Source organism: Zophobas morio, unplaced genomic scaffold, assembly GCF_036711695.1.
Source record: "Zophobas morio isolate AGI-343-1 ecotype UQ-CSIRO unplaced genomic scaffold, CSIRO_AGI_Zmor_V1 ptg000183l, whole genome shotgun sequence".
Taxonomy (NCBI): Eukaryota; Metazoa; Arthropoda; class Insecta; order Coleoptera; family Tenebrionidae; genus Zophobas; species Zophobas morio.
The window spans coordinates 200,364-225,333 of NW_026972287.1; the positions used below are offsets into that span (position 1 = coordinate 200,364).

At 34.0% G+C, this 24,970-nt stretch overlaps 1 protein-coding gene and 1 long non-coding RNA gene across 2 annotated transcripts; both read right to left on the bottom strand.

The window, feature by feature from the left end:
- Window positions 1-2,406: 2,406 nt before the first annotated feature.
- LOC135145796 (rho guanine nucleotide exchange factor 6-like) lies at window positions 2,407-15,581 on the bottom strand. Its single transcript, XM_064077932.1, has 9 exons — window positions 15,357-15,581; window positions 15,182-15,297; window positions 15,038-15,123; window positions 14,638-14,965; window positions 14,498-14,537; window positions 13,725-14,389; window positions 11,079-11,168; window positions 10,819-11,034; window positions 2,407-2,631 (listed from the first exon to the last, which is right to left on the bottom strand). The coding sequence occupies exons 1-9, from the start codon at window positions 15,499-15,501 to the stop codon at window positions 2,407-2,409; spliced, it is 1,911 nt and encodes a 636-aa protein (XP_063934002.1). The 5' UTR covers window positions 15,502-15,581.
- Window positions 15,582-22,283: 6,702 nt separating this feature from the next.
- LOC135145802 (uncharacterized) lies at window positions 22,284-22,963 on the bottom strand. Its single transcript, XR_010283570.1, has 3 exons — window positions 22,822-22,963; window positions 22,654-22,768; window positions 22,284-22,591 (listed from the first exon to the last, which is right to left on the bottom strand). It is a non-coding gene; the product is annotated as an uncharacterized LOC135145802 (long non-coding RNA).
- Window positions 22,964-24,970: the final 2,007 nt, after the last annotated feature.

Here is a 24,970-nt window from a genome sequence, read left to right on the forward strand (position 1 = left end):
ACTGGCAAGGTCCCTTGTAAAATACTCTTGAGCTTTTATTATAACTACTTCTCTTTAGGCGTTCTTTTTTCACTGTTAACTTACTTTTGCGCAATTCCGAGTCTCTGCGCTCGCTCTCACGCTTTCCGAGATGCAGCCGCTGAGTTTCAAAATCTTCTTATTTGCTTTGAAGTCGTTGGCGCCGCTCTTGCATTTTACTTAGTGTTTCATTATAAAGTATTTTTGTATAAATGTTTCCGATCAACGACCAAATAATTTTTTTTAAAAGGATTATGCTCAGCTGCCAGATCCCAAGCTGAGTTTTATACAAGCAGCGGCTGATGCTTTTAAATTTTGGGATATACTATACGATATTCAAACGGCTTTCAATATTTTACCGTCTGAATACCAAAGAATTAATTAGAGCGATAGAGCCACTTTATTGCTCAAGACTTCTTTGTTCCTAAATTACACTCTTATTTGGTGGCCCGGCGCTCGATCTTTGAAATTCTATAAAATTTTTGATTCGCACTTTATTTAAATTCTTTGTTAAGTGAACTATTAACTACATCTTGACCTCTTTTTCTTTTCAAAGGATACTCTTAGGGGATAAAAATGATTAGAAATCAACTTACTCTATTATTTAAATTTATTGGTGGGCACTGGTTATGAAAAAAAAACACTGGTCATTATACGTATTTCTTTTTCATAAAAAAAACTTTTTTTGAGGGCATATGGGGATATATTAAGATAGGCAAGACACTTCACAGGTTAAGTAGTAAAAAACATTTTGGCTTTATAATATTATAGTTTCTTTCAGCGTAATGACCATAAGGTTTTTTTTTAAACTGCTCAATTGTAAGGAAAGTTATATTGCCTTGTTATTAAGAAATTGTAACGTATAAGAGATTTGTTTATTTATTCTTAATACTATACAGAAAGGACACAAGTGGGATGGTTAGACATAGAGCATTGGTTTAAATTTCGGGAGACAGTGGAGCCAGTAACAAAGGCGAAGAGATTTTTAAGCAAGGCGGCATAGCCTTATTCCCAGTGAAGTAGAGCGTAATTTTGACATTTTAGAGATCCCCATAATTGAACTGTAGCGTTTTCTCCTCCTATCATATTTAGATTATCCCAGAGGGATTTGACAAACTTTGATATCCTAACCATCGTACCCAATGATTATCTTATCTGTAGGTCATAAACACATACTTAGCGTCTATAATATGAATAATGCCATCTCATTAAAAAAGGGGTGGTACTGACCTATATACGCAATCTACAAATTCTAACTTATTTCTACCAGATTATGTAAAAAAATTTAGAACAGAAAGATTATTAGAAAGTCTTTATTTATAAAAGCAATATGACTTCAAAAAATAGCTAAACCTCCATCCCAAGTAAAGGGGGAAACTAAACAAAAACAAATTAAAGCCAAAATAACTTAAAACCACTAATAAATTAATATAAAAATCTGCGACAATTTTTAATAAAAAAGTAGCAGATGTATCCCACAGCCGAAGACTAATATAAAGCAAAAACCTTTGTACATAATCTTTTGATACAACGTAAACTAAACCACCTCAGCTAGTAAATTACACTATAGGGTCGACCCCTGTCTCTTAACCTTTACCCACAGAGTATGCGATTCATAGCACAAAAACAAAAATTAAAGATAGTTATAACTCATAAAACTATGAAAACAATAAGAACCGAGGGGATCTTTAACAATACCAATTGTTACCAGCCTTTCAAGGAGCTACTAAGACCATTTAAAACATACTCTCAAAATGTTTAAAAATATAATATGCTTTTGTTAACCTATTTAGCGAGAGTGTAAAGAACTATCGTCCCGTTATCCTACTACTATACTTAGAAAAGATGGCGCAAGGACCGTACTTGAATGAGTTAAAAATATCGAGTTAGAGGTGTAAATTCAAACTTCTAGCTAGGGCTATGTAAAGGTCACTCCTAGCAACAAAATTTAAGCTTACAAAGCACACTGCAAATACTTTTCGTTTAAAAATTAATCATATCTTTAAGTGTATATTTGCGATTTATGTACAGAAGCACGAAAAGTATCAATAAAAAAAATTTATTTCAAAGTTTTATTATCAGCATTCATTAAGCGGCCTTCAAGTTTAAAAAGAAGCAAGAGCGGTAGCCAACATAACGGGACCCACCACGGCAATAACTAAGCCGCCCATGAATTTAAGTTAAAAGCAGGTCTTAATTCAAAGTATAGACCGGATATTTCAAGGCATTTATCTACTGTAAAGTTATTCGAACTTACAACGGTTAAAGTACATTTTTTAGAATAGTAAAGAGTAGCTATTTTAGATGGTGCATTACACGTAGCACTATAATCAGCCCCAAAAGCTGTGCATGTAGTTGCTTTTAGCTTTTCCATCCTTGCAGTCTTTGCTAGTACAACCCTCTTAGCCGACTTGAAAGGGATATTAGCCAATAGATGTGCATGAAGAACTTTCTGAAAACGGTATAACTTCTAGTTTTGCAACCTACGGAATAGTTAAAAGTAGCATATTTAGCCGTTTCGTCGCACGTAGCAGAACATTTTTTCCCCAGAGATGAACAAGTTATTTTATCCGCTTTATCCTCGCAGTCTTTATCAGTAAAAGATTCAGTCCTCTGGATAAAATATTTACCAAAAGGGGTGCCTGTTTTTTCAATCGTGCAAGCTTCAGAAGTATTACTAACCTTTTCGGTGTAATACCAGTAATCATTGTTTATTTAATTGGATAAGAGGCGGACTCAGAGCCATAAAGGTAAGACTTCACTATTTAGAAACCAGAAATATTAGAAAATTTTAAACGTTAAAATCTAATTAATAGGCTATTAATATAGTATGTTAAATGACTCTAAAAATCTTGTGAACTCATTTACTTAGTAGGAATGAAGATAGAAAGCAAAAGCCGTTTGTCAGGAAAAGAATATTTTTAACTATATTTAGTAGTCATTTGAAAAAAATATTCTAAGGGCGCATTTTTTATTAAGTGGAAGAGGGGCCTTATCAAGGATAATTTGAAAAATTTTAATATAACTATTTATAATCTAAAGTAAATGAAAGCAAGTTGTGATCCCTAAGCCATAGCTCCTTTAATTGGCTTAGAGTAGAATTTTTAAAATAATTAATGAAGTTAAACTTCTTCCCACAAATAAATTAAATAACTATTTACAAACCGAAACTAAATAAATTTAAACTCTAAAACTAAATTCATCTAATTATTGTGCTAAGTGTTGTATATACACAAAAAAGGTTTTTTGCTAACTTGCACTGCAATTCTTTAAGCTATTACGCCAAAAAAAATTGTAATTTGATAGATATTGCTCTTATTATTACCTATTAACTCTTTTTAACTATTAACTGCTAGTTTGAACACAATAAAAAACCCTATTAGCAAAGTTAAATTACATGGTTAAAGTAAGTTACCCCTTTCAATTAGGTAATTAGTTAAAATATGGTATAACTTTGTTTAAAAAAAAATTAAAGTCAATTTTCAAGTTACTAGACTTATCGCAGTCGTTATCACATAACATTTATAACTCCTCTTCATTTGTAAAAAGGCCATACAAGTATGTGACTATCTTTATATCATATATTGAACTTCCTTTTATAATTCTTATATATCAATATTATATTCTTCTTCATTTTTATCAAAATTACTACTTAATATTAAACCTTTTATTAACTTAAGGACCTCAAGTCTAAAGTTGCCTTAGTCGGCCCCTCTACCATTATAGAAGAAGAGCAACAATCAGCTTATTCTTCTTTACCACAAACTCATTTTACTCTACAACAACTGAATTCCGGCCCTACTATGTTTGTTTATCCTCGCTTCTGGAAATAAATTACTTTTTTCAGTAAACTATAAGGCTGGATAAGCCTGGTTAGCCTGTGGAGGTCCTTGTTTAACTGGGCTATAGTGTTGTTCTTGCATTCCACTTTGTCTCGACCAATTTTTGGACTTAATACATTGCTGTCCGTTATGTGAAGCTGTTATCAGAACACGAGAGAGAATACAATTTTTCTAGCCTATATCATTTTATTATTATAAACAAAAACAAAATTTTTTTTTTAACCAGTTACCTTCTAATAGGTTAACCACATCTCTCTTATAAGGTACAGCGCCTCGATTGACTTAAGCAAATTTACATACGTATGGGTAAAAATGGTGACTCAGGTTTTGATAGTCGTTATTACGCTTGAAATATTTCTAAACTTTCGTAGAATAAGGTACAAAGCCTTTTAAAGCTCTTAGAAATATACATAAAAAAATTTTTATAGCGATTCATTTACCTATTGGTTAGAGCTAATAGGTTATCTAAATTATTGCGGTGATTGGTAAATTATAGAAATAAAAATTTAATAAACAAAAATAGTAGCCATCAGTTAAAGAGGAATAAAATTAAAAAAGACTCCACAGGTAAAAGATATAAAATAGAAGTAGAGCCAAAATTTTATAGACTTGGCTAGTGATAATAACTAATTGTGTGGTAAGTCATAATATTTAGTTGATCTCCTATCCTAACAGTTTTTTCGTCAAAATTCTTTAGCTAGTGTAAAGCGGTCAGTTATTGTAAAATTGTAATGTCTACGAAGTCTCCTAAGGTTATGCGAACATTTTTTTTTCTATGACCCTCTCTCAATAATCTGCTATATTAAATTTACTAGCTAATATTTAAGTTTTCTAAATATCTCTACACGATATAGATTGTACACCAGCAGGAAGTTTGTATTTTTTACAAATAACATACTTTTTTTTTATATCAACCTTCAATCATACTTCATAATGTTTCTCTTTACCAAAGGTAAACCCTGACAAGTTTACCAAAGTCGTCACATTACGTTAAACAACATACTATTTTAAAATTAAATTCTAACTAAAAAGTGATTTGTGTCGTAAGTTAATCTATTATTTTTAATTAAAACACTACAATTAGATAATAATATAACAATAGTTCTTCGATTTGCTCTCAGAAATATTGTTTATAGTTAACCGATTTCGGCAAACTCATAGGCGAACAGTATGTCTCTGGGTAAAAAGTCCCAATAGAAAGGGCGGTTTACTCTCTTAAGCACTTTTGTAAAGTGTTATAAACTTAATAAATTAAACTTTAGGCAACAATGTGGCTCTCATCACACGCACAACCCTTAAAACGAGGAAAAAGAAATTTTATACAGATAAACTCTCAAAAGACGTTACAACCACAAAAAAAAATTATAAAAAATTTTGATAGCAAGATAGACATAGCATAACCACAGTTGAAAATTAGAAAGGTGCATTCTCATTTTTAATATGCATATTTTTTAAAATAAATAATTTAATATTTATCTATAAGTTTCCTTTAAATAACCACGCATTATTACAAGTATTTGTCGATAATTTAGCAATCATTACTCATATTTGACCTGGTAAATATAGCTGCTTTACACTTACCAATAACAAAATGAATGGGATAGTTTAGAATTCTGTAGTAGCGGGAGTAATATCTGCGGGAAACGAAATGTTGTTCAGTTTTAATATAGCCACGACTCCGAATATTTGGTCGCCTTGCAAAAGGCTTTATACCTACCTTGAAAGTATCTTTATGGTATTTCTTAGCAATATTGGATTGCCCTGTACAAGGACACTCTTCTTTTTATGGGCATAGTTAAGTTAGTCCTTGGCTCATTAGTAATTAAAGGTTAGTGTTTGTGTTAATGTAGGGATACCACATTTTAAATAGTCATTATTAATAAGTTAAACGCCTAATACTAACGCCAAAAATGTAAATGTAATGTAATGATACTTTCTTAAGTCAGTATTATGCTTACTTATACATATTATCAACTTCAATGTTAAGCTAAATTGCACACATTTAAAAATAGATATGCAACTAGAGCCTTCTCGAGCTATATCATTAAAGAAGGCATTACTGACACGGCGAAATAGGCACAAGAACGTAACATTGCCGTTTGCAAAGCGATGAACTCTGAAGGATGAAATATTTTGTAAAGGGGTTATACAATAAACTGAAATCATAAAATAATAAGAAAAGGGTTATTTGAACGCTCCAACCTCCGCGAAAAACGATGCAAAACTAAAGTGTAGAGAAATTGATTACCGTTAATGCTTATCATTAAACATTTGAAACACTTTCTCCTTTGACATAACATTCAATCTTTAATAGCTCATTGACGAAAAATAAAAGTAGCCTTCCTTTCCTAGGCGATTAGTTCAATTACACAAAGTACTTACTGCTTAGGAAATTCTCTCTTAGATTTTTTGTGCACAATAATGAACTAGGGTAGTAGGAGCAACTTTAACAAAGCATCACTTACCTGCAGAGAGTTTGATAATGAACTCGTGCATTATAAAATGGTTTATAAACGAGAGGGCTACTTGTTTGCATTATAAAACTTGCTTACTTTCGAATTATTAGTAAAATATCATAATAGTCAATATCATTGTCGAACTGTAAACTTCCTTGTTCAATAAAAAATCCTAATTTCTTAAAAGCTGCTCTGATCCAGCCAATAGTACTTACTTTGCAGGCAACTGCCATAAACTTTCATGATTGAATTAGAAATACCTGTGCTCAAGCTGTTCGTTGGTTAAGTAATGAAGCCAGCAAACTACGAAATGGTTTGGACACCGAGTCTTTAAGAAAATTAATGATCAATATTTCGAACTTTTTTTCTACGCAATTTTCTTACATGCTCAGACTAGTTATGTGTTACTCTCCTCGGTCGAACATAGAACAGGGTAGAATGATTTAGTACTTAGTCCGGCTTAAATAAATCCTTTAAATCTCATGAGTGAGGTTTTTTAATAAAACTAAAACCATCGTAGAATTTACAAAAATAGGTATACCAAAATGATTAAGAAGTTATTGCAGCATATAACATTGAACCGTGCGAGCCCCCTTCTTCTAAAGGAAGTGCTAATAAAATTGCTCAACCTCATCTAGAGAACAGGAATAACCCGTCATTTGCCAAGTATTGAACCTCTCGTGCCGTGCAGGATCTATTCCCAGAGAACATGCTACTAACAGAGACCCTTTTTCTAACTGACAATAATCTTGGTTTGACTTTGCTCTTAGTTATATCTTTGTAAGCATTCTCAATGGTGTACAATCACTAACACCTAGATAACTCAAAAAGATCTACTAAAAAAATTATACAACAGAAAAATTTACATGAAACTACACTTAATTTTTAATAGTTAAGCTCTGCAAAAAAAACGCTATATAAAAGCAACAGAAACTCTACTCTAAGATTCCGCTGCTCTTTCGCCTTGAGTAACTCGATCTTTGCTTAAACATCAAGATTTAAAGACTCAAATAGAGCAACGTTGCAGCGAACCATCTATCCTGCGTTTTAGCAAAGCAATGTAAGCGTGGAGCTGTCATTATAGATTTGCATTAAACCGGCAGCTATATTAGTACTTCGGCTAGTTACGGACTAATAGGTTTTAGTGTTAATTGAAAATAACAATCATGCTCGTGAATTTTTTTTTTGGAGCAATCTTCTCTGGGTAACGTATTGTACGTGTTTAAGATCGAACCAATAGTAAAATTTAGAGACCTCTTTCAACAAATGACTCCGTAGTTTGCAAGCTATAAAGGTAGTACATTTAGATAGCCATTTGTGGGCAGATTATTGGTAGAGCGTATGTTATACTATCATTGTGAGATGGTTAATAACCCTCTATTTTATAAACTGCTTTCCCTGTCTTTAGTTGAAACTATAGAGTAAACTACTGACTTGTGCTTTAAATTGTATCTGAACTTTAAAAAAAATAATCAAACACAGTACATCGTGAATATGTTTACCTAGCCTTAGCTCGTATTAAGAAAGGATATGTAGATACCATAGAAAGCCGTAGGCGATAATGGACTGTTTTTTTATATACAAAAGTTCGCACGATAACAAGTGCTTTTAATAATGATAAAAAGGTAAGTAAACGGTATCACTTATGGAAGGGTCCTATCTTACCTTCGAGTTGTATCTTTAGGCTCCTATGCTACAATTGATGATATACAGGAGATATTACCCCCTTCTCATCTCTAATCCTCTACATTGACACAACTTCTCTTATCTATCGGCTGGTATAAGTATTAGTAATTCCAATGGAGAGCTAATTGGGTTACTAGTATGAGTAATACGAAATAACACTTTTGACATGATAAACTAGTTGTAAATTGACTGTGTTATATATGTATATATGTATAGTTTTGTATGAAATGACTGTTCTACTCAGTTGGTATAATAACATTATGTAACGAATTTGACCACAAGAATAGTGCTTACTTCATATATCTAATTTAGTATAGTAAAAAGTTCGAAGTAAGTACACAGTAGACAATAGTGCTATTTCCTAGTGTTGCTTAGGTAAAGTTGACACCAATCTACCCCTTTGGAACTAGCGTAGTCTTTCCAAACATTTTGCTCCAAAATGACGATCAAAGAAGGGGTTAGGATAAGTCGAAAAAGAGAAAATATTCTCTATCTTTTTCTTCCATTGAGTTTTTTTTTTTGTTCTACGTTAGTAGAACTTAATGAGCAGCTGGTGAGTGCTCGTTAGTTAATTCTACTAACCTGCTTTCTAACGAAAACTAAAATAGAAGAGTTAGAAATAGGAACATTCAAATCAGGAAGTAATTAGTTATCAAGTATTTGGTGGTGGTTTTTTTAATTACAACTTACTGTCTCTGAAATGGATCAACAGAGGAAAAGACGATAAGTAATGCATACAAAAAGGACTTAGTATTGAGAACAGTCTATTAGCTGTGAGGCGACAGTGAAGTAAACCCTTGATCATCAACACTACCTGCGCTCACTTAGCACTCTCGTCTAAGGAAGGTTTGAACTAGACCCTCAAGGGAGAAGGAAATAGAATATGGTAATGCAAAGGTGTATCTGTCAGTAGTACCTTGCCTTTGACTTTGTTAGTCAGCCTATGATTAAAGAAATTGAAACTCAATCCATCACTAACACTAACTCACTAGAGTTTAACATAGTATTTGAAGGTTAGTGTCCGTGATTAACAGACGAGAAGCTTCCTTATCTCCTGGGAACGAGAATCGGTTTCCCTGAAAGTAAGGAAGTAGATAGCTTCATCTTTTCTTAACAAAGGCGAGATAGGTAACTGGCATTAGTAATTAGAACGTGAGGGGTTCAGCTTTGGTTAAGATGACTAAGCATAGTAAGATAGTTAATGAACAGATTAGAAAAGAAACAAGTGGTTCTAAACTTTTTATTGAATGAATGAAATTGATGTTTTAAAATTAGTAAGCTAAGCCCTCTGATTTAACATCAGTTTACAATTTCTGGGTAATAGGCAATAGTCAGCTACCTTAACAAGAGTAGGTATATAAAGAGACAAAAAGCTAGGATATATTCAAGATTGTAATTTCTATCTTGAGTTTGGATCGATGTAACTTAAACCTGTTAGGAAAAAGGAGCTATATCTTGTAGAGGTTAGCAGTGAATTACTCCTCTAAATAATAAACAAAGTAATTACTGGCACACGAGGTCCAATAATCGAACTACACTACAAAAATGCAAAGTCCTCTCCAATCGCCTAAAGCCAGTAGCTTTAGCCAGCCAGTATAAGGCTATTTTAATTATTATCTTAATTTATCTCACGACATTTAAGCTAATGTTCCCAAGATAAGCTTCTTTACATGATTAAATACCCAAGATCCAAAATACAATCGAGGCTGATAAATAAAAAGTTGTATTCACTGCTGAAAGATTGATGAAAGATTCTACTTAATTTAAACGTACTATCTTCCCTTTGACTAATGTCTAATACCGTCAATGAACTAAGAGGTTAATGATATTTAACTAGTAATTACCTAATCTAAGCCTAAGTTTATGTTTTAATTGTTCACTGTTACAAAAAACTTCTTCATTTATAATTTAGGCCTGATTGAAAGGCAGTAGTTTTAAATGGTTCTCGATGGAGTAGTTGAGCTTTATAACCTTAGGGCTAACTTGTCAATGGGTTGGAGGTACTCTCTTAGAGTAGGAGGCCTTAGGGTGATTTAGCAAAAGAGCTGACTGACACTTGGTTAGAATAAACTTAGTTATTTAGCGGACTTAGAATCAGTTATACTATAATATGTTGTTAACTACTTGCATAACTTTTATTTAGCTTACAACAAACTACTCCTTACTAACCCTCGTTTTGTGCACCAACTAGTATTAAATTTACTTGATTAATACTTATACATTTTACAGTGGGATATATGGTTCCTTAGGAGCTTATCAAATTCTAAAGGTAATTAGTTCGAGCGAACGCACGAGGGTCAACTATATTACTGCCTAGTATGCTAAGTGCTGAAGAAAGACCTATTTCAGAGGAAATTATCTCTGCGCTTGGGACGAGTGGAACTTCAGGGAAAAGCCCATTAGTACTAAAATACGCCTGTCATGGTTACGATGGGGAAAAATTAGTAAGAGCGCTGTCCCCCATTAACCCTACAGTAGTTGTTCCTCTTATTTAGATATTAGTAGTCACATAGTTCTGCAGATCCCTTCTTGAGTTTTAAATTTTTTACTTTTATATTAAATAAAAAATATCGTAAATTTTTGAAACTTGCTGTTTATTGAGATATTAGGATACAGGACACACTAAACTTTAACTTCTATCTAATTTAAAATTTAGAAAAAAAAGTAAATTCCAGATCTGTGAGACCCTCCCCGACTACTATAGGGTTAAAAATGTGACAAAAATAAATGAATGCCTTAACCATTTGAATAATAACACTATAAAGTAATAATTAAGGTCGCCAAATATCATATATGAGAATAGAACAAACGCTTACAAGTCTTAAATCTCGTTTCTTCGACAATCCTTTGGGGCCGTTAAACCTTTCAGCTACTGCGATCACCGCCAGGTACGTGGTGGAGACCCTTTGAAGATCCATGTCAGCGGTGCAGGTTGAGCTCCAAATAGGAAACTTAGCTTTCGTGTTAGTTCGTACATTCTTCATATAAGTATTGACCGTTTTCTTGTCTCCAGGTGCTTTTCGTAAAGAGACCTAAAGGGATAGGCCCTTTAGTAAAATCTGGCGGTTCAGCTGACCGGTAGTCTTCGACGACTGGCTTCGTATTCCGCAAGATGAACGTTGTTCTGATCGGCTAGCCTTCCGAGAGGGTACAAGGTTGTCACAGCCTGAGCGGGCGATGCTTAAAACCCTCTTAATAAACTGCTTTTCTTGGCTTGAGCTGAATTTTCCACAGTAAACTTTCGTTCTATCTTGATATTAACTTTAGGGGAATAATTAAACACAGTTCGTCGTGAGTTTGGTTGCCTTCCTCGATGAAATGGTGATTGAATGGAATGGACATTGACCTCGGAGAAGCGTAGGTGAGAATGGACTGTTTTAATCGACCACAGTCCGCTCGATTCGTAAGGATACCTCTTAAAACTGGTATAACCGGTTGTTAGCTTGAGATTTTTATAAGATCCTATCCTTTAGCCCCCTTCATGTAATGAAGAGTCATGGCAATCTTGCTCTTTCTGCTTCCTTACTATCTTTTTCTTAGCCATTCTCTTGATCCGTCGTTGGCACTCAAGTTTAAGCGGCCCGCCCTCTTGACCTGGAGCTGTCTTACCCCTGGATCCGGTTGATCCATTGAAATTAATTGGGGTTGGGAACCACGGCTACGTTGTTACAATTCAGAAAAGTAAAGTGAATAGTTGCGGACGAAGGTCTGGGTTCTTCTAGTTGTATCGGATGAGTGGCATGGCTTACAACACTACTGGTACTTATTCTCGGTATACTCTAATTCCCTAGTTGAAACTGTTGTAACATGTGTATAGTTCTATAAACAATATTATGTCGTATCATATTATGGGGGTATAAGTACTATCTTGATCTCTCTATAAAGGTACCTTTCTCACTTGGCTTCATATCGAAAAGTTAAGTTTTAGTGTCCTTTTGAAATTTATTATTAGTGCTTACTTCTCTTGCTATGGTACAATTGTCGTATAGTTCTATATAAGGTTACATATACCGTAGTGTTATTTCCTAATATATACTATATTGAAGCGCGAGCTCGTACTTTAATATCGCTTTAAATACTTTTTCATTGGGTGCGAACTTTGTAAAGTAATAAAGCTGACATGTTTTACGAATAATACAAAAACTATAAAAAGGGTTTGACTCTACGTCAGGAATACTGCCATATTTATCATAAATAATTTCAAAAATTTTGAGCTCTCCCCTTTTACAAATGGCCTCACTTTCTAAGACTTTAGGTTCCGAACTAATTTGGATACTCGACAACTTAAAAAATTCAGGTTTAAGTTTTAAAGATCTTTTAACTAGTACTCGCGCAATGCGCTGTACGAGGGTAGTAACACCATAAGCCAGGTAATAATTAATTTACAGCTAATTATTAGGTCTCTCGGATGTTTTGCAAGGTGAAAGGCTTAACATATACCGTCGCTGTCTTAACAATTTATTATAATTAGGAGCACTCAGCTCCCTAAAAATAGTATTTGTTAACTGGCAGTTTGACGACCAAGTAAACTTGTATTGCACCCGTCAAACAACCATATAGAGCAAGCTTAAATTTTAATGTGCTTAATATATAGATTCGAACTTTTAGCGTTGAATTAACTGAATTCTTGATTTAAAATATAATCTTATAAAACAATATACTTTAAAAATAAACTATAAGGATTCTGGAGTTCAAAGTTCGCCCAGCCTAAAGAAACGCAATGCGCATAAAAAAGTTGTGTCTCCTGGAAAGCACTCTTTCTACTAAATTCTACGCCATCAAACCCAGCAGTTTTCCAAGCACTATAAAAAACCTTGAAAGCGCAGTATTTCTTTATTTAAAAGACTGATAGCTATTGTCGCAACAAATAAATAATAATAAATTTCCTCGCAGCGCTTAATATTATTTCCTTTCGATCTTTCTCGTTTTTGTATAATACTTTTTATATATACTAATTTAATAAGCTCAATTCTTATAAAACATTTGTTGTTTCAACACTTACTGCGCTTTTAAAGCTAATAAAATGAAATTAATTATTTAGAAGAAAGCCTTTGTAAACTAGTCGGCGCTAACTATTTTTTCCAGTTCTTTGCTTTTGCAAACTTTCTTTTAGCAGTTGCAGTTCGCTTTGTAAACGGTTGACCATCGAATATAAGGTATTAACGGCGTTAATAAGCTCTTTATGAGAACAGGACTCATGAAGAAACTGAAGTGGTCTTGGTCCCGAAATCTCCGGGGCTATTGCCTTGTTGGATCTGAAGCTTTGGCTTTTAGTCACAACTTCCTTGCTTCCGGAATGCTGTTCCATATTGCTAGTAAAGTTTATGACATTTTCATTTTTTAAGGTTTGGGACTTTATATGCTTCATCGGTGGGGTCGTCCGCTCGGGGCTCTTCGCTAAGGTTTCTTCCATTGGTTTTGATTTATTCGCTTTTTTGAAATTTTTAAAGGCACCCTTAATAGATTTTTTGGTTGAAGTAGAAGTAGAGGCAGAAAAAGAAGTAATTGGGGGCATTTCTACAGGAACTTTCAGTGTTCTTTCCTCACGGGGCTTGTTTAAAAAATTTATAGTTTCTTCTAACTCAGCTGGTGTATTACAAATGCAGATCATCGATACTTTGTTATTTATTAACAAACTAAAGGCAAAGTCGTAGTTTTCGCACTGACACTTAGTTGCCTTAACTTGGGAAAACTGAAATTTATCTTTTAAAGAAAAATTTACTTTGTTGCCTTTAAAATTCTTGTATAAAACTATAAGAAAGTCGACATAGACAAGCAGTAAAAGATTCTTTAAATTTTTTTTGTCTGAATTAGGCATTAGCACGTTAGCGCAGTGTTGCAGAGATCCACAAGAGGACAACTGAGAGAAATGCAACCCTTGAATATCGCTGGATGCAAGCAATCTTTCTGTAGTTCGTAACTTTTTTATCCTTTCGGCAGATCCAACGATTCTATCAAAAATTAGAATAGCCTCAGTTAACTGTTTTTTAGCTGGAGCGGAATCCGAAGTGTTCCGCGCTAAATCTTTTAATAATTTGGGATAGACTTTAAGACGCAAAATGGGCTTATTCAAGTAAATGGGAAAAACGTTTAAGTAGTCCACCGACTTCTTCTGTGAACAGCGTTTTAGGAATTCTTGAAATTCCGAGGAAGTTTTGATTTGCATGTAAATTTCAATTGCTGTAGGATACGAAGAAAAGTAAAAATAATATAGTTTACGAAATTCCTCAGAAGATTCTAAAAAGAGTTGCCCCACAAGATCTCTAGTGCCGCCTTCAACACAAGATTCATATATTTGAGAATAAAATTTGTTATGAAAATGTAAAATTGAAAAAAAATTAATAAGAAGTCCGTTTTTCTCAGTTTCGGAAATGCCGTTGTACCCCTCTTTTAAAGGTAAAGCATAAGTTTCGGTAAATTCTTCAAGTTCACAGGAATAATAATATTCGCTTTCTAATAAAGCATTAACAGCTTGCTCTAAGAATTCAGAATTACCTTTTTCAGCTTCTAATAGTGTTTCCAAAGGCTCTGAAATCTAAAAGAGTATTTTCAACAATAAGTAAAAAAAGCAAAGTAATAAAAAATTATAATAAGCAAGGAAAGCTCTTAACTTTTAAGTTAATAAATATCAATACTTTTGCAACTTCTGTGGGATCCTCAGATTCTTCTTCGTCAATCTCTGGAGGTGTAGATCCCTCGAAAATTTTGCAGTAGGGCGAGGGAAACCAGCCTACTTGGTTTGAAACTTTACCTTCCCACCATCCTTCCTCGGGCGTTTGTGTTAGAATTATAATATCGCCCTTTCTTAAAGAAAGTTCGTCGGATTTCGTAGCTGCATAAGACCAAAGTGCAATCGCTTTTTTTGTTGGTGAATTTTTCCAGGAAGAAGAATTATTACTCTTTTCTTTATTATCCAAAATTTTCTCAAGTTCACCTCGTATTGGATTAAGACGAGAAGGCTGGCTAAAAATAAAATAAGTATACAATACGCTTGATGTTTAAAAGAGAGGTAAAAAAAAGATTTAAAAAAATTACTTTGAGGTTGTACGTCTACTTTCTAATTCGGTTATTAGGTCATTTAGGATTTTAAGCAGTTGTTCAAAGGCAGAGCCACCGTAAACCTTTAAAATATAAGATTGATTTATTTTCGTTTATTAAAAAAATATGGAGTAAGTTTACCTCTAAAGCATTCGGAGCTTCAAAGTTAATAAAAGTTTGGCACTCATCAAAAAAAATTTTCAAGTTCGCCACACTTTGAAACCTAAACTTTGCTTGAGGGTCATAATCAAAGTGTTCTAAGTAAAAAAATCGTTAATAAATATAAAAGTTTATTTTTAATAAAATAAATTAAAACCTTTTTTAAATTGATTGAGAGCATTACACAGAACTACACCAGTTTTAAGGTAAGGATGAAGTTCAACATCTTTCACTCCCAGGGGAACAGTGGATTCTTCATTTTGGGGTAAATTTCGAAGCCACTCCGCTACACGACTGGACATTCACACAAGCTACAAAGTCAAGAATTGGTGTAATATATAAAGAAAAGATAACACAGTAAGGCCAGGTATTCTGCTACGACTTTTGAATAAGAAAAGCTGGCTAACTAGTTATGCGGTGATATTGGTAGTATCCTTGACCAATAATAATTTTTAGTAAAATTTTCCAGCCCACAGCGGTTTTGAATCCGCTGCTAGGACAGGGTAAACTCCAGGTGACTTACGTCATCCGATTCGTACGGGCTATGCAGCGCAGATTCCCTATCCAGGCGGTTAACCCCTGGACGACGGCGTCGCCCTTTGAGTCAGGCAAATCACAAGCATTTAATTTTACTTACTTTACTTTTTTTCGTTCTACTTTAGTAGAACATTTTAATTAGCTAACATTTCTAGACTGTTATTTCGTTCTTGTGTTCTACTAAAGTAGGACTTTATTGGCAAACCGCTTAAGCAGAGAAGTGGTATAACCTTATTACTTTGCAGTAAAGTCAATGTTTCCATCCCATTCTTAAGTAAGCTGACCTGTAGCAGTTAGCTTCCCTATCCTTGGGGAGTAATACTTGTAAATTTTGGAATATCTCTGTATTATTGTTTAGTCCCTTGTGCTTGGGTTCATAAACTAAGATGATGTAACTTCCTTCAAAACTCAAATATAATCAACGAAGTAGAACTAATTACCCCCTTTGAAAAAAGGAAGTAATCATGGTTTGAGTATTTATACCATAGTTAACATCTAGACCCTGCTAACACTTTTAGCACTTCTCTTGGCCTTGTGTAGAAAATATAGTGGTTCTTTACGAGCATTAACTATTGGTCGATAGATAAGGACAGTGATCTCAAAAGTTTATAAAGTTTATTGAGGTGATGGATCCTTTAGTTTTCTATTTATATAGATACATGTAGTGATACCTCAACAGATTTATTTGCAACTTATATAGTTAAATTTTGCCGTTGGGCTCACTTTGTACTCTTCAATAGTGGCATCCAAATCTAACCAATGACGATGTACTAGTTGGATGTCCATCCTAGGACAGATTAAAAATTCAATGGCGTTTACGAGCTAGTTTTGTGAGGCCTAATAACCCTCTAGGATTGAAGGTTTGAGTTGGCTTGAGCTGAAACGCCAAGTAGGCTTTAGTTAGCATTGTTTCATAAAGTAAGCTGAAAACTTCAATTCTGAATATGGAAGCCTTGCTCGGTCTAACGGTTATTGGAATCCGTGCATATAATCTCATGCTTATTACTGGACTCTTACTGTCATCTCCGTGTGTAGAACATTTCTCCAATAGCGGATTCTTGAGAAGGTCCTATCAGGCCTTTGTCTGGGTTCTTATGTAGTATTCACTTAATCCATTGTCGGAGAGGTCAACTAGTTTAAGTAGAATATTGGAGTCAGCATGAGTAAGAAGTGAAGCACTCTTCTAGCTAGAGTTAAATAAATTTGTACCTATGAGGAAGGCCGTAGCATTTTACTAGGTTCTAAAAAGGAAGGACTAAGATTATATTACCGAGTTGACGAAGGCTAAACTTGATAAAAGAGCAGTTTTAGGCTGCTTTAAAGTTTGTTCTAGCTACACCGAAGGCTCAAAGTAATTAGTGGCGTTCTATCTCATCAAAGAACGATCGAAAAAGAGTTTTACCCTTTCCAAATTGAAATAACCTGCCACTTTACGCGCTAACAGATAGAAAAGAGTAATAATATCTTTAACTAGGAAGAAATAGTGACTATAATTTGTATTTATATTTCTATTTTATATTTATACCAATATGGCTCTAGGGTACTGCTCTGAAACCAGTTTTTCTCCTAACCCTATCACGTGTCATTTACTTCTATATGTTTGAAATTTTGGTATTATGCTAGAGTTGTAGTAGGATTCTATCCTAGGCTTAATGCTAACAGTTGCTCTATGACTATAATACTAATCCTTGTTCATTGTTAGATCGTAGTTCGCACCGCCTTTCTTAGCATTGAAAATAGTACGATATCTGACAGAGTTCCTGGAGAGAAACGTATGTCATAGTGTTATGGTGATTCTTTAATTTAACCAGCGCTATAAAATCCTATAAATCCTGTACGAGGCATCCTTTACTATTAACGAGTTGTAAACTGGTAGGACTTTTCTGCGTGTTTGTAGAGAAACTAGTTGCCACCTATTGGTACTTTTGTAACACTACCTTAATTCGAGGGCTTTTAGCTTTATAATTTAATTAGTTTATATAAAATTCAACTTAGTTAAACAAAAATAGTTCTAAGTGAGCTTAAGCAATAGATTTTTTTTCTTGATTTTAGTGCTTTACCCTGAAAAAATACTTATGCTTTTACTATCAAGCAACACTTAACTAAAATAAATAAATTAATAAATAACATTTTAATGAATGAGAAGACTAAATTAACAAATAAAATAAAATGAAATAAAACCTAACTTTTTTAATAGTAAAGAACACATATACGTTTTTGTGAAAAACTAAAATTTATACTTGTAAATAACACTATTTTAAAAATAATTAAGTCCTCTGAAAACACCGTATAAAGAGCTTGGAAATTTAGCTCGATGCTCCTATTTAGGACGTCCTCTGCATTAATACTACTTTAACATTTACCTTGATTTTGCGAGGGACATGCTAGGCATCGTTAACTTGGCTGTGACTGCAGCAGATAAGACCTGTATCTTTGAAGGCATCTGCGTAGGTTGAGCTATTAGTGATAGCACTTTGTAAAGAAATTTTTTTGTTTGACTCTGACCGTTAGCTTCATCTTGCTGCTTTCGCCAAGTTCTGTACGCTCTCCATCAGAGCAAAAATTGCTTTGTTTACCTAGGCTAATAGAGTAAAGCGCACGAAAAAGATCTTGCCCTATATATAAGCGCTACGTTGAGTTAGTCCTCGCAGCTTCCTGTCGGTAGATGTATCGAAGGTTTATAGCAGGCTGCCACCCGGAGGTGGATTGCATGTCCAATGTCGGTTCAGTTCCCTTTGGTCATGTCACCCACTCCGACTAACGAAGGGCTTACTTTGACCCAAAGCTAATGATGCTAACACAGGTTACTGTAATGATTAACAAACCTTCAAGTTATGAATATGGTACCTTCCTTTGGCAAACATTGGGCCCAGGGTGGGCATGCACCCCGGAAAGTTGAAAGGTGTTTTACGCTCGGTTCGAAAGAATTACTTTTAAAACTGGCAAACTCAATACGAACGAAAGCTTCTAGACAGGTGCTACATTTCCTGTGGCCTTAGAGGAAGACTTACCGTCTATTCGCATATGGGCAATGTGAAGTCAGACCTTGATGAGCGGCTTTTAAAGTTTAGAAAATGCCCGACTATTAACTTGGCTAAAGTACAAACTTGCCCGAGGTTTACTAGCATTGCCTTTGGAAGTCGTTTCTTCTGAGAAGCGAACAAGCAGCTCTAGTAGAACCTTGAGCGAATTCTGGTTGAAATTAGCTAAGTTTTGTACATGCAGGCCCTTCTAGCTAGGTCCGTCTGAAAGCTTTCAGTGGTACTGGCAGCAAAATTAGTGACAACTTTAGCACTCTTGCTCCGTTCTTAAACCATACGTGAGGTTGGACTATTGGTTCAGTCAAATAATTGAACTGACCTCCGCCGATGTGTAATAATGCTTGTTTTTTGGTATGTATCTTAAATGATACGTAGTAAGAAGTGCTGTGGGTAAAGAACGTTATTTACTAGTATATAGTTATATAGCCGGCGAAAGCCTAGTTCCCATGTGCGCTCCAGTGCCCAATTTTTTATTTAGGTATCCAAACTGGTAAGAGTATTCTTTAGAAGTAAAAACCAATAAAATGTAATAGTATTTCAAGATTTAACCACTGCGTGTTACTCTTTTAACTCTTCTAAATATAATAAATTGAAGCATTAAACCTACAAAATTATACTAAAATATCTAACTAATTTTTATTATACTAAAGCCAGAGGTTCCCTTACTTAACTAAGTTGTGTCAGAAAGTGTCAGAGCAAAACTTTATAAAGCAACTGAGGCTCTTCAAACTTTAATTATTCCCGGAAGTTGCAGGTTATACGGTAATCCACATTTGCCTATGTTCTTTACTAATTTATTTAAAAATTAATATAAATTCTTTCAAGTTTAATTAGATTGTTTCTGCTTCGACTCTCGGGCGAGTTTTCCATGGAGTATTCGAGTTTGGACAGAGCAAGCGGAGAAACACAGAAGCAGCTCGTGGAAGAGCATCAGAAAAACTCAGTAGAAAAAATTGTTCATTTTTGTCGTATAAGAAATCGATCGTCCTGAGCTGGAGACCAAAGTACTAGAATTTAAGAGGGTGAAGATTAGATACACAATCAACAACAACCGAAATAGAAAGTAGCATTCCGGTGGGGATCTAACCCACGACCAACGCGCTTTAATGCTTTTAACCGCTGAGCTACGACAACAACCCTTAATCCTGGTGTGATGACTTAACGTATTTATTCGAAAAAGGGGCTAGACTGAAAGAACGCCCCATCCCTCCTTTATCGTTTTTGGGTAGTAAAAATCTAAGGTATTTCAAGTAAAATTATTGCTTATTGGTAACAGTTAGACGGGCGATCTCAAGCCCCAGTTCAGTATAAAGTGCACCGAAACTAGTGATACTTTTCTTTAAAGATGCACAAAAATGACGGCAAAATAGAATGGATGTAATGCCGGATGCATAAGTACCTGGACAATTACAATGTTCGTGTAGTAGGCTGTTAAATTTTTTTGGACAAATAAGTCAAAAGTCGATGTCTAACACAAACGTTTTCCCCAAAAAAAAATTTGCGAGAGTGATAATATGTATTCTGTTTGGCTGGGGTGAGGTCAAAGATATTATCCCACGGTTAAGAGAAAATAACATCCTTTTCTTCTTAAAGAAGAATTGGATAGTAGAAAACGAGAATCATTTAGCACGTAGAAGTAGAAGAAAGCCGAAGCAAGTTAGTTCAAAGCTCAGCCAAATTATGGTTAACAGTTCCATTTAAACTGAAAGACAATGAAGTAAATCTTATGCCTTTTGAACCTAACGACTTTTGTAAACAAAATTCCTAGTTTTAAGCTCAAACTTAGGTATAAACTGTAATAACGTGTGATTATGCGACAGTATTCACTATAAATACACTTGTAGATATTAATGAATAGAGGTTATGGTGTTTACAGTTTTATTTTAAAATAATATTGTACCAAGTATTATTACTTAAAAATAATAAATAAAATTGAAAGTTGTTCTTTAAAATGTGTTAATAAGATTAAAATATATATCTAAGATAGTTAACATATGAGAGTTAAGTCGGCATAAATTTGACTTTAGTCTAATGAATGTACGCGTGATCCCGCGGGATTGAAAATAAAGAAATAGTCTTTTACTATTTTATTAATCAATTTTTGCAGAAATCCTCACAAAATAATTCAAGATTCTTTCATTCGTGATTCCAAATGTTTTTTTCCTTATGACGCGCTTATGACTCATAACACCAACACGTCCTGTTCAGTATCGTCTGTTGTGTTTTAAATAATAGCTTATTATGCGAAATAAACTCACACCGTTGTTAAATTCGACTTAAAATTAAACTTGGAACACATATTTGGATGCTCTGTTTCTTTTTTTTTTTATTACGATGTGTGAAATAAAAGAAAGTGGTTACTTTGAACAAGTGGATTCGGCCCTGCATTCCCCCGGATCTTTTTTAAAAATATACGATACATAATCTGCTAAGTGCCAAGAATGTTCCGAAGTTATAAATTAAGGGCTAGAACGACAAAAGGATTACATATAATCATTTGAAAACCATTCATAAGATCGATTAAAAAATTACAAAGGAACACCGTCCAATAGTATTGAAAAGGGACCGAACCTAAAAAAAAATCCGGGTGATGATTGTAATGAGCCGGCATAACTCATTTCAAACCAAAAAAAGGAAATTGGAACATTATTTTCCTTTATAAAAACGAAAGCACTGAGATGATTAAACCGCGGATGGTTGCAATAGATGTTTTTCTATTAAAATCTTTTATTACTTCGACGAATTATAGAAAGTTATAGATAAATCAGGACAGAGTTACAGGTTCAGTCCACACTGTTAGCAATATCGTATTGAAATATGGAAATTCCGTAAAAAATGGTATGATTGAGGAAATTTTTGCTTTGCATTTCCAAAAATCATTGATAATTTTTTACCTTTTTTTTAAGTTATATTATATTTATAACATCTCATTTATCGTAGACTTCGTTAACATTGGACGAATGGACCTCTATAAGAAACCGACGCTACTTAAATGTAAAACGTTCATTGCTGTATGAAAAATTCAGTAATATTTGCAAATTAGGATTCGCTCGGGTGAAGGAAAAATGCCTACCGGGAATTTTTCAAAAGTTAGAAAATAAATTAGTCACCAAATTTGTCGTTTAAAAAGATATAGTAGCCGTTTGTAATGATGGTGTTAGTGTAATAATAAGAATGGGGAAATCGTTCAGTGCAGAGCTAGGTGGCGGTGAGTTAAAAATTTAGAAGTTGTTTAAAAATTTACTTTGCTTAAATAAATGATTTTATGTCTTTCTTGTAAAACAGCAACTGTATTATATTCATAACCTTCAGTTAGCAGTCTTAGATGTTATTTACAAATAAAAAGCAAAAGATAAAGTAGAAGAAGGTATTAAACTGGGACTGAAAGCGAAAAGGAGGAATCCTTCCTCGGTTGAATCGGACGACGAGGCATTCACCGAAGTTGAAAACGTAGGAGTTTTTTAAAAGCTTTAGTAGATTATAAAGAAATAATTAACTAAGTCCGTTAAGTTGTAAAGTTAATTAAAATTTAGGTTTCTATGCAAAATAATGTTAAACATCAGCTTGGAAGAGAAATAAAGTTTGAAATTGACTTGTAAGACTAGATAGAGTGGTCTACACGATATTGCAGAAAGAGTTATAGAGCTAAAGACTTTTGTTACAGTAGCATTGTTAGGGTTGCCTGCGGAAATAAGTTTTTGTGAATCGGAATGGCAAAATTACTCCAAAATAACCATAGGGCGCTTAAGCCTATCAAAGCGGCCGTCGAGATTCTCGGCAGGCGCAGCGCGAATTTATTGACAGCTGAAACACCCTTGAATTTTTTGCAAAAAAATTGAATCAACAAAAGAATAAAATGAGCAATGAACTACCTACAGCGATTAAAAAAAGAAAACTGAACGAAGGGTTGTACAGACGCCGGTCTTGAGTTTTCTTCATAATCCCGGAAGTATTCGAAAGAAAATCATTGACTCTACTGTTTTTACCTGTCCTTTACAATATATTATAAGGAAAACAATAAAAAAATTTTGTTAGACGTTTAACCCGTGAGGACAAACCTCACCGGAAAGCTGAGGATGAAGCCAGCAAAAATATTGACGAAATTCCACAAGTGGAGAATTTGTCAAGTAAGCAAGGAACAGCTTGATATGGCTTTTGCCAAAAATCCTTCCAAACCAGAAATAAAAAAAAAATGCGATCCCTATAATTTGGATGCAGTAAGAAGGAAGGAAACAAATATTATGGGATCAAGATAACCAGCGAGGGAAAATTTAGAGATGATGTCCCAAAACCTTACAATTCCACTGCCAAGCGTCGAGGCAGAACGAGCGAATCAATGGCAGGAGTTTTGTACGGAATTAAGGTGTCGTATGAATGACGAAACCTTAGACCTATTAGTTTTTTTTAAATCCTACTCCCGCAATCATTAATTTAAGTACTAAAAAAAAATTAATTAACCTATTGTATTTTTTTTCATTTTATCTTTTCTTTAATAATTTTTTAAATTTCTCTTAGCATAGGTCTCTGAATTATTGCTACCTTGTGAGCAATGGAAAGCGTTTAGGTAGGAGAGAATTTTTCAACTAAAAATTTTTTTTTTCTTTTTAATTTTTCCCTCTTGTAGGTACGCATGATATAAAGAGAGTCTTCAAAATATTAAAATCGAAGTTAATTTTTTATACCTGTCAGTTACAGGCAGTACCCAAACTAGTAAAACGAGTAAATTTTGTTTATCCCGCAAAGCCCAATCCTTCGCGGAATCGCATTCCCTACGACCTTCTATTGTAAAGGCATTGAGAGATGTACAAAGTTTATGAAAAAAAAACCGTGTTAAAAACAAGGCCAACTTAGTCAGCATTGCCAGGTTCTACCTATTGAATTTTCGGCCACCTAACAGAAGTTTTTAAATCACCCGTTACCCAAATCCAGAGCAACGTTGTACGGAGTACTGGAAGACGAAACAATAAAAGCTTCCACTGCGTAAAAATAAAATAAATAGATAAGAGTTATTATTAAATATAACGATAAGATCTAAATCATTGTAATTACTGACCTTTTGTAGCGCTATAAAAAAAATTATATAAAAGTATACTTTAGCAATATTCAAATACATTTCACTAAAATTTCTGTAGTTTACGGAGGGCAGTATATAGGGTACGCCCAAAATTTCTAGAACCGCATTCTTATATTTATATCCTTTCTCGAAAGTCGTGGCCATTTTATGTCCGAGGATTCATATTAAGGTTTTTTTTTATTGATAAGCGAAAAAGTTCTTTGCAACTCATACTTAAAATAGTTATAATGCTTTAAATAGAAGCAATCATTTCGTTATTAACAATTTTTTTAATTTTTTGGTTTGCTTTTGTAACATAAAAGTAAACTTTAGTTGAGAGTATTATTGACTTAGTTTCTTTTTAAGTGTAAAGAGCATAATTTGCTTACAGGTTAATTTACGGGGCGAAGGTTGTGTTTCGATCAATTTACATAAAAAAAACTATGCAGTAGGCTTTGAAGCTCCCAGCCCTTAGAGGTGCCCAGGATATGACCCTAACACTAACTGCGCACTTGAGCAGTTACATGTGCAGGTTTAAAATGCCATTAGAATATCATTATATAACAATTGGTAAATTCGCGAAAAGTCTGTGGGCATAAGCAACCGACAAGGGTGCGAAGAAAAGTATGCCTAAATTATATAAACACCGCTTTATGTTAGGCGGTTTAGACCAAGGACGGTAGTTTTTCAGTTAATATTTTCCCTCTGTTCTCAAGTCGTTCGGGTCAGTCATATACTGCTTTTAAAAGACTACCGATTAAAGAGCTTTTATGCCCCACTCCCTTTTAAAAAGGGAAATACAGTTTTAGGGGGGTTCAGTAGGCCCGGCCTTAGTACGTCAATGCTAATCAAAAAGTATCCACTTAATTTACATTAACTTTTCTTAGTCTTTTGGCACAGGCATGAGCTATAGTCAAGCATGCGCATTTATTTTTTATTGGTCATAATAAGCCTACCCATTAGAAAAATGCTAATTTTTAATTTTCGATTTTGTTTAAGGTCGATCAATCTACTTTCAAGAAAAGATCAAAAAATTATTTGTTCTTCATTAAGCCCGTTATCAATTTTTAAATCGACCTTTAAATTCAAATAATCAATCATAAGGTTAATATACTTAATTTTAAGGATCGTCGTGCTTTT

Coding starts and splice junctions, on each gene's coding strand:
- LOC135145796 (XM_064077932.1), bottom strand. CDS start 15,501: ATGTCCAGTCGTGTAGCGGAGTGGCTTCGAAATTTACCCCAAAATGAA. Junction 14,966..15,037: donor AGTAGACGTACAACCTCAAA/GTAATTTTTTTA, acceptor TTTTATTTTTAG/CCAGCCTTCTCGTCTTAATC. Junction 11,169..13,724: donor AGAATTTTAAAGGCAACAAA/GTAAATTTTTCT, acceptor TCGCCCGCTCAG/GCTGTGACAACCTTGTACCC.